Raw genomic sequence first — 12,888 nt, 5'->3', positions numbered from 1 at the left:
TCGAGTTGTAAACAGAACAGTTTTTCCCGATTTGCTGGAGTGAGGTTAAAATCGCGTTTTTTCATTAATCAGACGATGCGATGCAACAAATAAAATTAGTAAGTAATATAACCTAATGATTATTACTTAGTAATTTCTTGTCTTGATGTTATTATGGTCGCATTTATTCTAAAATCATTGTTATTCGAACTCTGTGTGACAGAGGAATGGCGGACGAAATAAACACATGGCCTCAGGAAGACACCCATAAGAAAAATCAAATTTTCAAGAATTATGGATAATGACAAGCAAAAAACGAAACAAATGGTTGTAGCCATATTATCAATGAATCAAACTAACTCCATTTTCAATGCATTTTTCATCTCATGAATGCTGTAGCTGCGCAGTTCTAACATGATTAATTTTCTTCTAATTAAGACAAAATAAACTTAATTATTTACTAATTTTTTTCTCTAACAGTAGGTAATTAGTGCATTAGCACTTTGAGTAACTTTGAGCTAGTTTAGTAGATTATTAAGCTCATTCTTGGTATTTCTTAGTTTACACCAGACTAGATCCAATATGGCTTGTACATCCCCCTTAACATAAACAGTCAAACAGTCTTTACCATTATGAATACGAATTAGATTATAAGAAAAGTAATTCTAAAATAATGAACAGTGTTGGTAGATCTGTGTCATGTTTATAAATTTGTGTTTTCAGTCGTGATATCTAGATATGATAGGAAATGAGGATACAATAATGCATATAATATATACACTTTCTGAAATGACTGGATTTTGGAAAAGTTTTATGATAAAAAATTAAGTAGGTCCTTTTTATCAACATTTTACATAGGAAATGCATTGAGAATTGTAAAAACATTGATTTGACAAAAGCTAATAAGGAAGAGTGACTTGGTGCATGCGCGGATCTAGAGGGGGGGGGGGGGTCAGGACCCCCCCTGGAATTTATCAGGTTAAAAAATGTATATACTAAAACAAGGAAAAAGTTACGATGGACCCCCCTTGGAAAACGCAGACCCCCCCCCCTGGTTAACACGAATTTTTGTAAAATGGGTATTAAAAGTTAAAGATTAGCGGCAACTGAAGTCATCACTACCCCCCCCCCCCCCCCCGAAATAGGTTTTTGATGTTTGGGCGAGTTTTACTTTATGGTTTTTTTTTTTTTTTTTGCTTGTCAAGAAATTTCTGGGATTGGATTTTTTTTTTGACTGAGGTGGACCCTCCCTGGAAAAAATTTCTGGATCCGCGCCTGTGGTGGGTTAAATGTACCAGAATATAACATGTTTATTATCATTACACCTGTTCAAGAGTTCTTGAAAAAATCTATACAAAAGCCAGGAACCTTGCCAATGTCCTAAAAAGTCTTAAGTCTGTTCTCCACTAGTACTGTACGAATTTCCTCAAATGTGGGTTTATGAATTATAAGCACTTTTTCCTGTGAAAAGATTTGCCATTTCCTACCATCTTTATACTAAACTCAAAGAGATTGTAACGAGGTTTTAATCATAAAACTTTGAAAAATTCTAAATTAACTGAAAAAGGTATGTTCATATGACATGTATCTTTAGTCACCTTTCCTTATCGATGAATGAATTCAACTTAAAATTTTTAAATATTCTCAAATAAGTGTATGAATGTTTTATTTTTCCTTTTCATGTGGCACTGGTCAATTTTTATTTCAAGACGTTTTTGATAAATTCATAGAACCATGCATAATTTCTGCTTTGCACAACTTTTTAAATTTATATCAATGTTAGGTATTTTCTGGATAACTATGTAATGAAGGCTTGTTTTTACAAACGTTGATGTAATTGGTTTCTTTCATAACTACTTATGAAGATGAGCTGCCGAATAAATTTCGAGTTTTCACTTAGGACAAGAAATAATAAAAACCCATGTAACAGTGCGTAATATACATGTATAGAAGTAAATAGTTTTAATAATTGTTACATTTTTGTTTGATACTGTTGGAAAAAATAGGAAGAATTTTTATAATAATTCAATGCATTAAAATATTTTTTCTGGGGGAAGGGAATTCAAGTTTTGAAATATCACATGTGATATAAAGACCATCTCATCAAAAATTAACCTGGTTTTATGATCAGTACGTATTTTAAAATATTTTCAGAAACGATCGGAATGGCTGTTACCAAAACGCTAATCATTAACTTGTCGACGTCAGCAGTGGGTATCTTTCTTTGCTTCGTTGCATTGGTAACACCTGGATGGCTTTCAGCGGTAATACAATAAAGTCGACAGAAATAAATAAAAATAATACGATATCCTTTACCATTTACTTCAAAATAAGGACAATGTACCATAGAATTTTTTTCTAGCACTAAATAGCACGTTATATAAAACCTTATTATTTTTGATGATTGTTTTAAAGTTTTGATTGTTTCTTTTCTTTTGTAGGACGAATCTTCAGTCGGTGTATTTTACATGTGTACTTACCCTTCTGGTCAATGCTCTGCATTTCTTTTCAACAATTTAAATACGAATTGTGGTGGATTAATTAACTTTCGTAAATACATTACAGATACTACAGAATTACTCATTAAAGATATTTTAGAAACAACATTCAGAACATGTCGCTATTTATGTAATTATCGGTGTCTATTTTCTAGATCTGACAGATGTACAACTAGCTGGTGTTATTGCTATCGTACTTGGTGTAATTGGTTGGTTGGTTCTTTTGGTTTATGCCATTTCCAAAGAGTCATCTGACTCTGCGTTTTTTACAAGCGGAATAATTCTGCTTGTTGCATGTAAGAGTTATTCATTTTGAAACTTAATTAAATGGTTTTGTAACCGTAAATATAAATTTCATAAAATTCTGTCTGTATAATGCATCGTCATTCTTATGTTTATATTACAGCCACATTCGAATTTTTCCTTTTGGTTAAATTTATTCTTCTCAACGTTTTCCTATTCCAAAGAGTAGTCCACATTGGATTTCCTTTCTCTATGCTCATTTCCAGCTTTGGCCTCGTTCTTATTATGTTTACGGTCGTGAGGATTTTCATTCGTAATGAACAAATGTTGAACAGTTGCAACTCTAATGAGCGTGCCATTACCTCTGAGCCTGACACGTCACTGGATTGAATGAACTTCAAGGATAATTCGTTCTATATGTATGCAATGTCACAGAATGCCTATGAAGTAACTCTGAACTTCAATGCTTTATAAAAGTCTGTACTCAAACATTTACCGAAAGTTTTAGAATAAAGTTTTGTATGCTGTATCCTTTGATATTTTTTGTAACATAGAATAAGACAAGAGCAATAAAGTATAATAATATTAAAATGTCTCTGTCTCTGTCTCTCTCTTCTTTGGTTTTGTCTCTCTGACTCAGTTACTTCTAACTCATGTGAAATAAACTATTTATATGCATTATACTTCTATTTTTCATAATTGTTTACAATTAAAAATCATGGAAATAATTCTTTTTCTATAATAAAGAGAACATTCTTTCGTTGTTAATGTGTTTGTCTTTCTACATTCTAACAATTTACACTTTAAAACTCAACGTTTAGTTTTATGTTGAAAACGTCTATAAAATAATTCAAGTAAACATTATTAAATGAAACTTTCTATTTTGATTAGATTAATTTTTATGCATCTCTAAGTAAAGTTTTCATGACAAAAGTGTATACTAGTAAAAAGTGTGTGTTATCATAGCACATTGGAATATAGTGGGTTATAATCACAATAAAGATTGTATTTTTGTAAACATTGTTTTTTATGGAGAGTTAAAATATGTATTCATAGCAATGTATTTGATAGAATCAGAGAAACTTTTTATAAATATATTTCTGTAAAATTTTGAGTTCATCTTACAATATTATGAGGTGCCGTTTTGGTATCTGCTGGCAAAAAGTATATATATATATATATATATATATATATATATATATATATATATATATATATATATATATATATATATATATATATATATATATATATATATATATATATATATATATATATATATATATATATATATATATATATATATATATATATATATATATATATATATATATATATATATATATATATATATATATATATATATATATATATATATCACCTATTTGAATAGGTGGTATCACTTATTCGAATAGGTGATATCACTTTTTGGCAGTAAATACCAAAAACGGCGCCCCATACAATATGCAGATCATCGATCTGTCTAAATCCAGTCAAATATTTGCCATCGAGCAATATAAACGTCAACAAAATTATTCATTCTACTTATTTCGACTGAAATTGAACTTTTTAAACTATAAATTATGTTCGACAATTTCAAAATACAAAAATGAAATCGCAAACTTTCATCACCCACCTTTCATTTCAATAATGCATAGAAAAGTGGAGGTAATCCGTAAGCAAAGTGACCATAAGTACCGACACAGTATGGGTGGATAATAAAAACATTCCGACTTCACTTATAAATCCATATTTTACAAAATAGGAAACTCTGTAAGTTCAGTTGCTGATATTAGGGGTTTGCCAGTTTGCCGGTATCCAACTTTGTGTAGACCACTGCACGGACTATATACCTGTCAACATGAATCGAACAAATAAGGTATTTGTTTTATAATATATATATATATATATATAATGTTAAAATTTTTTAATAAGTGCAAAAATCTCCAAGGTCAAAAGGTCAATGTAATTAGTATCAAATGAAAGGTCTTGCCACATAAAATACTTATGTAGAGCATGAAAGCCCTAGCCCTAACCGTTCAGAAGTTATGATCAACGTTCAATTTCTTTAAAAGTAGGTCAAAGTCCAAGATCAAGGTCAAAGGGTCAAAATTATTGTTATCAAATGAAAGGTCTTGTCATAAGGATCAAATATGTAAAGTATGAAAGCACTATAGCCCTAACTCTTTTAAAAGTTATGGTTAAGGTTTGCTTTTTTAAAGTAGGTCAATCTCAAAGGTCAAGGTCAAAGGGTCAAAGTTCTTGGTATCCAATGAAGTGTCTTCTCACAAGGATTACATATGTGAAGTATGAAAGCCCTATCCCTTACCGTTCAAATGCTATGGCCAAGGTTTAAGTTTTTTCACAAGTACGGAAATCTACAAGGTCAAGGTCAAAGGGTCAAGGTTGTTGGTATCCAGTGAAAGGTCTTTTAACAAACATTATATATGTGAACGATAAATGTCCTGGTGTCTACTGTTCAAAAGATATGGCCAAAGTAAAATTTTAAAATTTTCATGTAAAAGTGGGTCAAACTCTAAGGTCAAGGTCAAAAGGTCAAATTTGGTGGTACCCAAAGAAAGGTCTTGTCACAAGGAATACACATATGAAATATGAAAGTCATAGCTCCACTAAATCAAAAGTTATGGGCGAGGTTAAAGTTTTTTTGCGGACAAACAGAGAGACAGACAGACAGACGGACACGACAAAAACTATATACCCCCGAAACTTCGTTTACGGGGCATAAAAAATATTCACGGTGATTTAACATGATTCATATAAGTAATATTTAAATCATTTATGAATTAACTGGTCAGTTTACAAGTTATAATACCAATTTGTACCTCAAGCAAAAAAAAAATATATATATATAAATAATTTGTTGACAATAAACAGAAAAGTGTTGTTTTTTTTCCAATCCAATCCTTCCTCGTTCAATATACTTCCTACAAGCGTTTAAAACACATTTCCGGCACTTTATTTTATCATATTTATAAGTGTTTATGAATAACATTATATGCAAACATTCTGAGTTTCTGACAGATGTGTAAAAATGTCAAAGTTTTACGTTCCCTTTCCTCCAAAGAAAGGTACCGTACCCAAGAAAGAAACCAATTTTAATGAAGAAGATAAGATGAAATACAGAGAAATACAAATTTATGTTGGTATTTTATCAATAAATTCAGTCTTAATAATCAACAGGAATGGATGGTAAGTAAAATCCATATAAATGTTCAATTTCCAGAATGGAAGAAAAAAAAAACTTTTGGCATACATGGTCGATAAACTGACCTTGCCAACTGCTATTTAGCTTTAAGTCAAATCCTGACTGACTTTTTATACTAATCGTTAGGCCATTATTTGGTCGATAGATTGTTTCTCGGTCTAAAAATAAGCACACGGCGGGTGTGACTGGTCAGCAGGGGATGCTTACTCCTCCATGGCATCTTATCCGACCTCTGATGTTTTGGAGGTCTACGTTTGCTCTGCTGCTGATTTGAATTTTTAAATGGACTTTTGAGCTTAAACACTATTCGTTATCTCCAGATATTTCATGTCGAAAAACTTTCATCATTTTTTTTTCAAAATGCAATCTTGAAGTGAAAATCACTATATGGGAAATATCTTTAATCTACTTGTACATGAAAATGTTTGCAAGAAATACATAGAGTCACACCATACTTTATTTACTCGTCAATAAAAAGCTTTAACATTATGATTCATTTCCTACTCTTGTATTCTTAAGTGCACGAGGAGGACAGAGTAATGATAAAGAAAATTAATGCCTTGACCGTCTTCCTCGCGACATGAAAAGAAAAAAAATTGAAAAATGTGGAGCTTACAAACAGGGATCGCTATTATAAAGTCCGTTCATAAAATGAATCGTTAACAGCGTAGTAGGGAGCATGATAAACCCAAAAATGGGATCTGAAGCCCAGGTGAAGAGAGCAACCCATGTCAGTCCTGTTACAGGCGTCGAAAATCCTCTATTTTGATCAGTTGAAACTTCAAAGGACTTATCTGTTGCAAAATATACGATAAAACATACCTTTAAAGTAAACGTTGTATTTGTAGTCACAGTACAGGAACATATAACATATGCCAAATGCTGACTTTAAAGAAGTTTAAAGCCCACAGCATGAACTCGGTTTTAAATTTTAAAAAAAACGACCGGGGTTTCCATTGCCCAAATACTTCACGCAGCATCTTAAAAAAATGAGAGTATCTACTGTTCTAAAGCAGTTTTTTTCCCACATGATTTATAAAATTTAACAAAATTAAGAAATAATTGTCTATTTTAAAGCATTTACGATTGGGATCATCCTGACCAAACAGATGAATCAGCTAAGGCGTTTTTGAAAGAGTATCCAATGGACAATGGCCTCATAAATTTTTCATTTCACAGGCTGAATACTATCGTTTAGTAAAAGAAGAAAAGTATTTCGAAATTTCGAGATGCGATCCCGGGTCCTCTCACATTTGAAGCGAGAGACATACTACTAGACCACGGAGCCGCTGTAACATTGCGACAATTGTATACAAACATAAAGTGACATACATGTATATATTCACGTTCGATAATGTCAAAATTGTACACAATGCATGGTGTCTAATTTAACCTTTATTAAACAGTTCTTATAGATGTAATAAGAATATAAAGTCCATCGAGAACCTGTTTTATACGTAATAACTCTCCTCATGTCCCTGTGCTAAAAAAGCGACATGTAATACAATAAATACTAAAAAAAAACAAACGGGGCTTGGCACTTTGAGAGGAGTGAGAGAGGTCCTAGGGAGTTTTGGTATAATATTACATAGCAAAAGCTCAAAATCTTCTTGAAATATCGCCCGAAAATGATAGTGTTTCATACAAACAGAATGTATAAATTTATGACCTTGAACTTTGAACTTTTGACCTCAAAATCAATAGGGGTCTTCCTTAGACCACAGGGAGTTGTTATGTAAAATATCATTGCAAAAGAGCAAAGGATTCTCGAGATATCGTGTGGAAACGAAAGTGTTATAACAGACAGAATTTGCTTATTTCTTACCTTGACCTTTGACCTTTTGACCTCAAAATCAATAGGGGTCTTCTTTAGTCCATAGGGAGTTGCTATGCTAAATTTCATTGCAAAAGCTCAAAGGGTTCTCGAAATATCGTGTGGAAACGAAAGCGTTACAGACAGACAGAAAGACGGACGGACAGACCTACGGACGGACAAACCGAAATTAATATCCCCTACTTTTCAAGCGGGGGACAAAAACAGTGATTGTTTTGTTGTACATTGTGTTCAGGGACAGACAGTAAACAGTGGTCAAAAGACCGTTATTTACCGTATATCCATGCTGGGAAGGACAATCACAAGATATGACAAATGCCGAGAACCTGTAACTGAATGAGGTCGTGCGAAGGAGGCACCACTTTGTCTTACATGTAGTAATTGTAAACAAATATAAAAGAAATCTATGCCAACATTTTTATGAAAATTTGTTTCCAATATTATGGTAAATTACTTAACATAAACAGTCAAACAGTCTTTACCATTATGAATACGAATTAGATTCTAAGGGAAGTAATTCTAAAATAATGAACAGTGTTGGTAGATTGTGTCATGTTTCTAAATTTATGTTTTCAGTCATGATATCTTGATATGATTGGAAATGTGGATACAATATGTATATAATATATACACTTTCTGAAATGACTGGATTTTGGAAAAGTTTTATGGCAAAAAATTAAGTAGGTCCTTTTTATCAACATTTTACATAGGAAATGCATTGAGAATTGTAAAAACATTGATTTGACAAAATCTAATAAGGAAGGGTGGCTTGGTGGGTTAATTGTACCAGAATATAACATGTTTATTATCATTACACCTGTTCAAGAGTTCTTGAAAAAATCTATACAAAAGCCAGGAACCTTGCCAATGTCCTAAAAAGTCTGAAGTCTGTTCTCCACTAGTACTGTACGATATTCCTCAAATGTGGGTTTATGAATTATAAGCACTTTTTCCTGTGAAAGGATTTGCCATTTCCTACCATCTTTATACTAAACTTAAAGAGATTGTAATGAGGTTTTAATCATAAAACTTTGAAAAATTCTAAATTAACTAAGGTATGTTCATATGATATGTATCTTTAGTCACCTTTCCTTATCGATGAATGGATTCAACTTAAAATTTTTAAATATTCTCAAATAAGTGTATGAATGTAGTATTTTTCCTTTTCATGTGGCACTTGTCAATTTTTATTTCAAGACGTTTTTGATGCATAATTTCTGCTATGCATAACTTTCTAAATTTATATCAGTGTTAGGTATTTTCCTGGATAATTATGTAATGAAGAGCTTGTTTTTTACAAACGTTGATGTAATTGGTTTCTTGCATAACTACTTATGAAGATGAACTGCCGAATAAATTTCGAGTTTTCACTTAGGACAAGAAATAATAAAACCCATGTCACAGTGCGTAATATACATGTATAGAAGTAAATAGTTTTAATACTTGTTACATTTTTGTTTGATACTGTTGGAAAAAATAGGAAGAATTTTTATAATAATTCAATGCATTAAAATATTTTTTTCTGGGGGAAGGCAATTCAAGTTTTGAAATATCACATGTGATATAAAGAGCACCTCATCAAAAATTAACCTGGTTTTATGATCAGTACGTATTTTAAAATATTTTCAGAAGCGATCGGAATGGCTGTTACCAAACCGCTAATCATTAACTTGTCGACGTCAGCAGTGGGTATCTTTCTTTGCTTAGTTGCATTGGTAACACCTGGATGGATTTCTTGGGTAATACAATCAAGTCAACAGAAATGAATAATAATCAGTGGCGGATCCAGAAATTTTGAAAAGGGGGGGGGGCGACCAGTTTAAGGTCAGGGTGGAGGCCCACAGCCACACAAAAAAACATCGATTTGTCAAATATTGTGTATTTTTTGGACTCAAAAAGGGGGGGGGGCGGGCCCCCCTCTAAATCCGCCACTGATAATAATACGATATCCTTTACCATTTACTTCAAAATAAGGACAATGTACATAGAATTTTTTCTAGAACTAAACAGCATATGTTATATAAAACCTTATTATTTTTTATGATTGTTTAAAAGTTTTGAATGTTTCTTTTCTTTTGTAGGACAAATCTTTAATCGGTGTATTTTACGTGTGTACTTACCCTTTTGGTCGATGCTCTGCATTTCTTTTCAACCATTCAAATGTGATTTGTGGTGGAATCATTCACTTACGTAAATACATTACAGTTACTTTAGAATTACTTATTAAAGATATTTTAGAGACAACATTAAGAACATGTCGCTATTTATATAATTATCGGTGTCTATTTTCTAGATCTGATAGATGTACAACTAGCTGGTGTTATTGCTATCGTGCTTGGTGTAGTTGGTTGGTTGGTTCTTTTGGTTTATGCCATTTCCAAAGAGTCATCTGCCTCTGTGTTTGTTAGAAGCGGAATAATTCTGCTTGTTGCATGTAAGAGTTATTGTCCCCCGCTTTCGCGAAAGCGTGGGGACATTAAATGTCATTCGTCTGTCCGTCCGTCACAAAAACTTTAACCTTGCCCATAACTTTTGATTTAGTCGAGCTATGACTTTCATATTTCATATTTGTATTTCTTGTGACAAGATCTTTCTTTAGGTACCACCAAATGTGACCTTTTGACCTTGACCTTGGAGTTTGTCCCACTTTTACACAAAAATTCCAAACTTTTACTTTGGCCATAACTTTTGAATGGAAGGTACTAGGACTTTTATATTTCATATATGTATTATTTGTACAAAGACCTTTCAATGGATACCAACAACTTTGACCTTTTGTCCTCGACCTTGGAGATTTATGTACTTATGAAAAAACTTTAACTTTGTCCAAAACTTTTGAATGGTAAAGGCTACGGATTTCATACTTCATATATGTAATCCTTTTGAAAAGACCTTTCATTAAATACCAAGAACTTTGATCCTTTGACCTTGACCTTGGAGTTTGACTACTTTTTAAAAACTATAACCTCGGTTACAACGTTTGAACGGTGGATACTAGGACTTTCATATTTCATATATGCAATCTTTGTGGCAAGACCTTTCATTGGATCTCAACAATTTTGACTTTTTGACCTTGGAGATTTATGTACTTATGAAAAAACTTTAACCTTTACCAAAACTTTTGAATGGTAAGGGCTAGGGCTTTCATACTTCACATATGTAATTCTTGTGAGAAGACCTTTCATTAAATACCAAGAACTTTGATCCTTTGACCTTGACCTTGGAGCTTGACCTATTTTCCAAAAACTTTGACCTTGGACACAACTTTGGAACAGTAGATACTGGGACTTTCATATTTCACATATGCAATCTTTTTGGCAAGACCTTTCTTTGATATCAACAACCTTGACCTTTTGACCTTGACCTTGGACATTTTTTACTAATAAAAAACTTAAACCTCGACTATAACTTTTGAATTTTAAGAGCTAGGGCTTTCATACTTCAAATATATAATCTCATGAGAAGACTTTACATTGGATACCAAGAACTTTAACCCTTTGACCTTGACCTTGGGTTTTGTGATGATTTCTAAATAAATGACATATGATAGGGTGTTCCTATTACACACAATACGTCATAAACAATGACATCTCAGCCACAATGACACCGAAAGTGGGGGACCACAATTCCTTGAATTTGCTTGTTCAATTTGAAACTTAAGGTAATTCCATCCTCCTATGATGTCATGGGTTTTTGCAAAAACTGTAATTAGTTTAAATTCATACCTAATAGAACAATATAAAGAATTTTGAAAAATGCATATTTTCTATATGTAATCAATTATTTAATCTTTAAAAAATGTTGACAAGGGCAATAACTCCTTCTAAGGTCTCTTCATTCAGGCATTTGCTTTATTGTAAAATAGTTTTCCTGATATTCACAATTCAAAAGTATCTTTTAAGTAGGAAGTATTTAGGAACATGTAGCATCAGAATTATGCATTTTAAGCAGTTTTTACATATTTTTCATAATACTTTTACAAAAAATGTGCGATTTTTTATGCAGACATACACTTCTGTTTATTTATGTTTTGCATCTTAAATAATATGGTGACCTATACATTTTTTGCAATAATTGGAAAGTTTAAAGTATAATAAATGAAAATAAATCCAGTTTTTATACTTTGAACCTATAAAATTGTGAGGGTGGAAACACCTTAAATGGTTTTATAACCGTAAAATATAAATTTCAAATAATTTATTAAACTTTTAAACACTCTGTTTTAATATTTTATTATATGAATGTTAAATATTTTTTTTTAATTTAAATTGTTTTAACTCCGCAGAAACGCACGACGACTTCAAACTTTCATATCATATTTAACCGACCGCCTCCTGGCGGCCGGTAAAAATTCTGTCTGTATAATGCATCGTCATTCTTATGTTTATATTACAGCCACATTCGAATTTTTCCTTTTGGTTAAATTTATTCTTCTCAACGTTTTCATATTCCAAAGAGTAGTCCACATTGGATTTCCTTTCTCTATGCTCATTTCCAGCTTTGGCCTCGTTCTTATTATGTTTACGGTCGTGAGGATTTTCATTCGTAATAAACAAATGTTGAACAGTTGCAACTCTAATGAGCGTGCCATTACCTCTGAGCCTGACACGTCACTGGATTGAATGAACTTCAAGGATAATTCGTTCTATATGTATGCAATGTCACAGAATGCCTATGAAGTAACTCTGAATTTCAATGCTTTATAACTTCTGTACTCAAACATTTACCGAAAGTTTTAGAATAAAGTTTTGTATGCTGTATCCTTTGATATCATTTTTTGTAACGTAGAATAAGACAAGAGCAATAAAGTATAATAATATTAAAATGTCTCTGTCTCTCTCTTTTCTTTGATTTTGTCTCTCTGACTCAGTTACCTCTACCTCGTGTGAAATAAACTATTTATATGCATTATACATCTATTTTTCATAATTGTTTACAATCAAAAATAATGAAAATAATTCTTTTTCCATGATAAAGAGAACATTCTTTCGTTGTTGTAAAATAAATTATAAAATGTATATTCTTGATCTTTTTATTTTAAGTAAATTTATCAAAATTGACCATTTGTGCAAAAAAAATTGTCAGTTAATTTTACAAGGGCGATTACT

The 12,888-nt window shown here is 31.9% G+C and overlaps 2 protein-coding genes across 4 annotated transcripts; both read left to right on the top strand.

The window, feature by feature from the left end:
- Nucleotides 1–1,369: 1,369 nt before the first annotated feature.
- Nucleotides 1,370–3,449, top strand: LOC134264075 (uncharacterized). 2 transcript variants are annotated; one of them, XM_062746382.1, is made up of 5 exons: nt 1,370–1,546; nt 2,134–2,243; nt 2,421–2,529; nt 2,633–2,773; nt 2,884–3,449. In XM_062746382.1, exons 2-5 carry the CDS (start codon nt 2,145–2,147, stop codon nt 3,108–3,110), a joined length of 576 nt encoding a protein of 191 aa, XP_062602366.1. In that variant the 5' UTR covers nt 1,370–1,546; nt 2,134–2,144; the 3' UTR covers nt 3,111–3,449. The 2 variants fall into 2 exon arrangements, with proteins under 2 accessions (XP_062602366.1, XP_062602365.1); XM_062746381.1 differs by lacking the exon at nt 1,370–1,546 and having other exon boundaries at nt 1,856–2,243; nt 2,884–3,448.
- Nucleotides 3,450–5,734: 2,285 nt separating this feature from the next.
- On the top strand, nt 5,735–12,620 carry LOC134264076 (uncharacterized). 2 transcript variants are annotated; one of them, XM_062746384.1, is made up of 5 exons: nt 5,735–5,875; nt 9,409–9,519; nt 9,862–9,970; nt 10,074–10,214; nt 12,176–12,620. In XM_062746384.1, exons 2-5 carry the CDS (start codon nt 9,421–9,423, stop codon nt 12,400–12,402), a joined length of 576 nt encoding a protein of 191 aa, XP_062602368.1. In that variant the 5' UTR covers nt 5,735–5,875; nt 9,409–9,420; the 3' UTR covers nt 12,403–12,620. The 2 variants fall into 2 exon arrangements, with proteins under 2 accessions (XP_062602368.1, XP_062602367.1); XM_062746383.1 differs by lacking the exon at nt 5,735–5,875 and having other exon boundaries at nt 9,404–9,519; nt 12,176–12,615.
- The last annotated feature ends 268 nt before the right edge of the window (nt 12,621–12,888 follow it).

This window comes from Saccostrea cucullata, unplaced genomic scaffold (assembly GCF_032062105.1).
Source record: "Saccostrea cucullata isolate Sc308-1 unplaced genomic scaffold, CSIRO_AGI_Scuc_v1 ctg11581, whole genome shotgun sequence".
Taxonomy (NCBI): domain Eukaryota; kingdom Metazoa; phylum Mollusca; class Bivalvia; order Ostreida; family Ostreidae; genus Saccostrea; species Saccostrea cuccullata.
The sequence above is the reverse complement of the archived record's forward strand: the minus strand, read 5'-3'. Positions and strand labels throughout refer to the sequence as shown.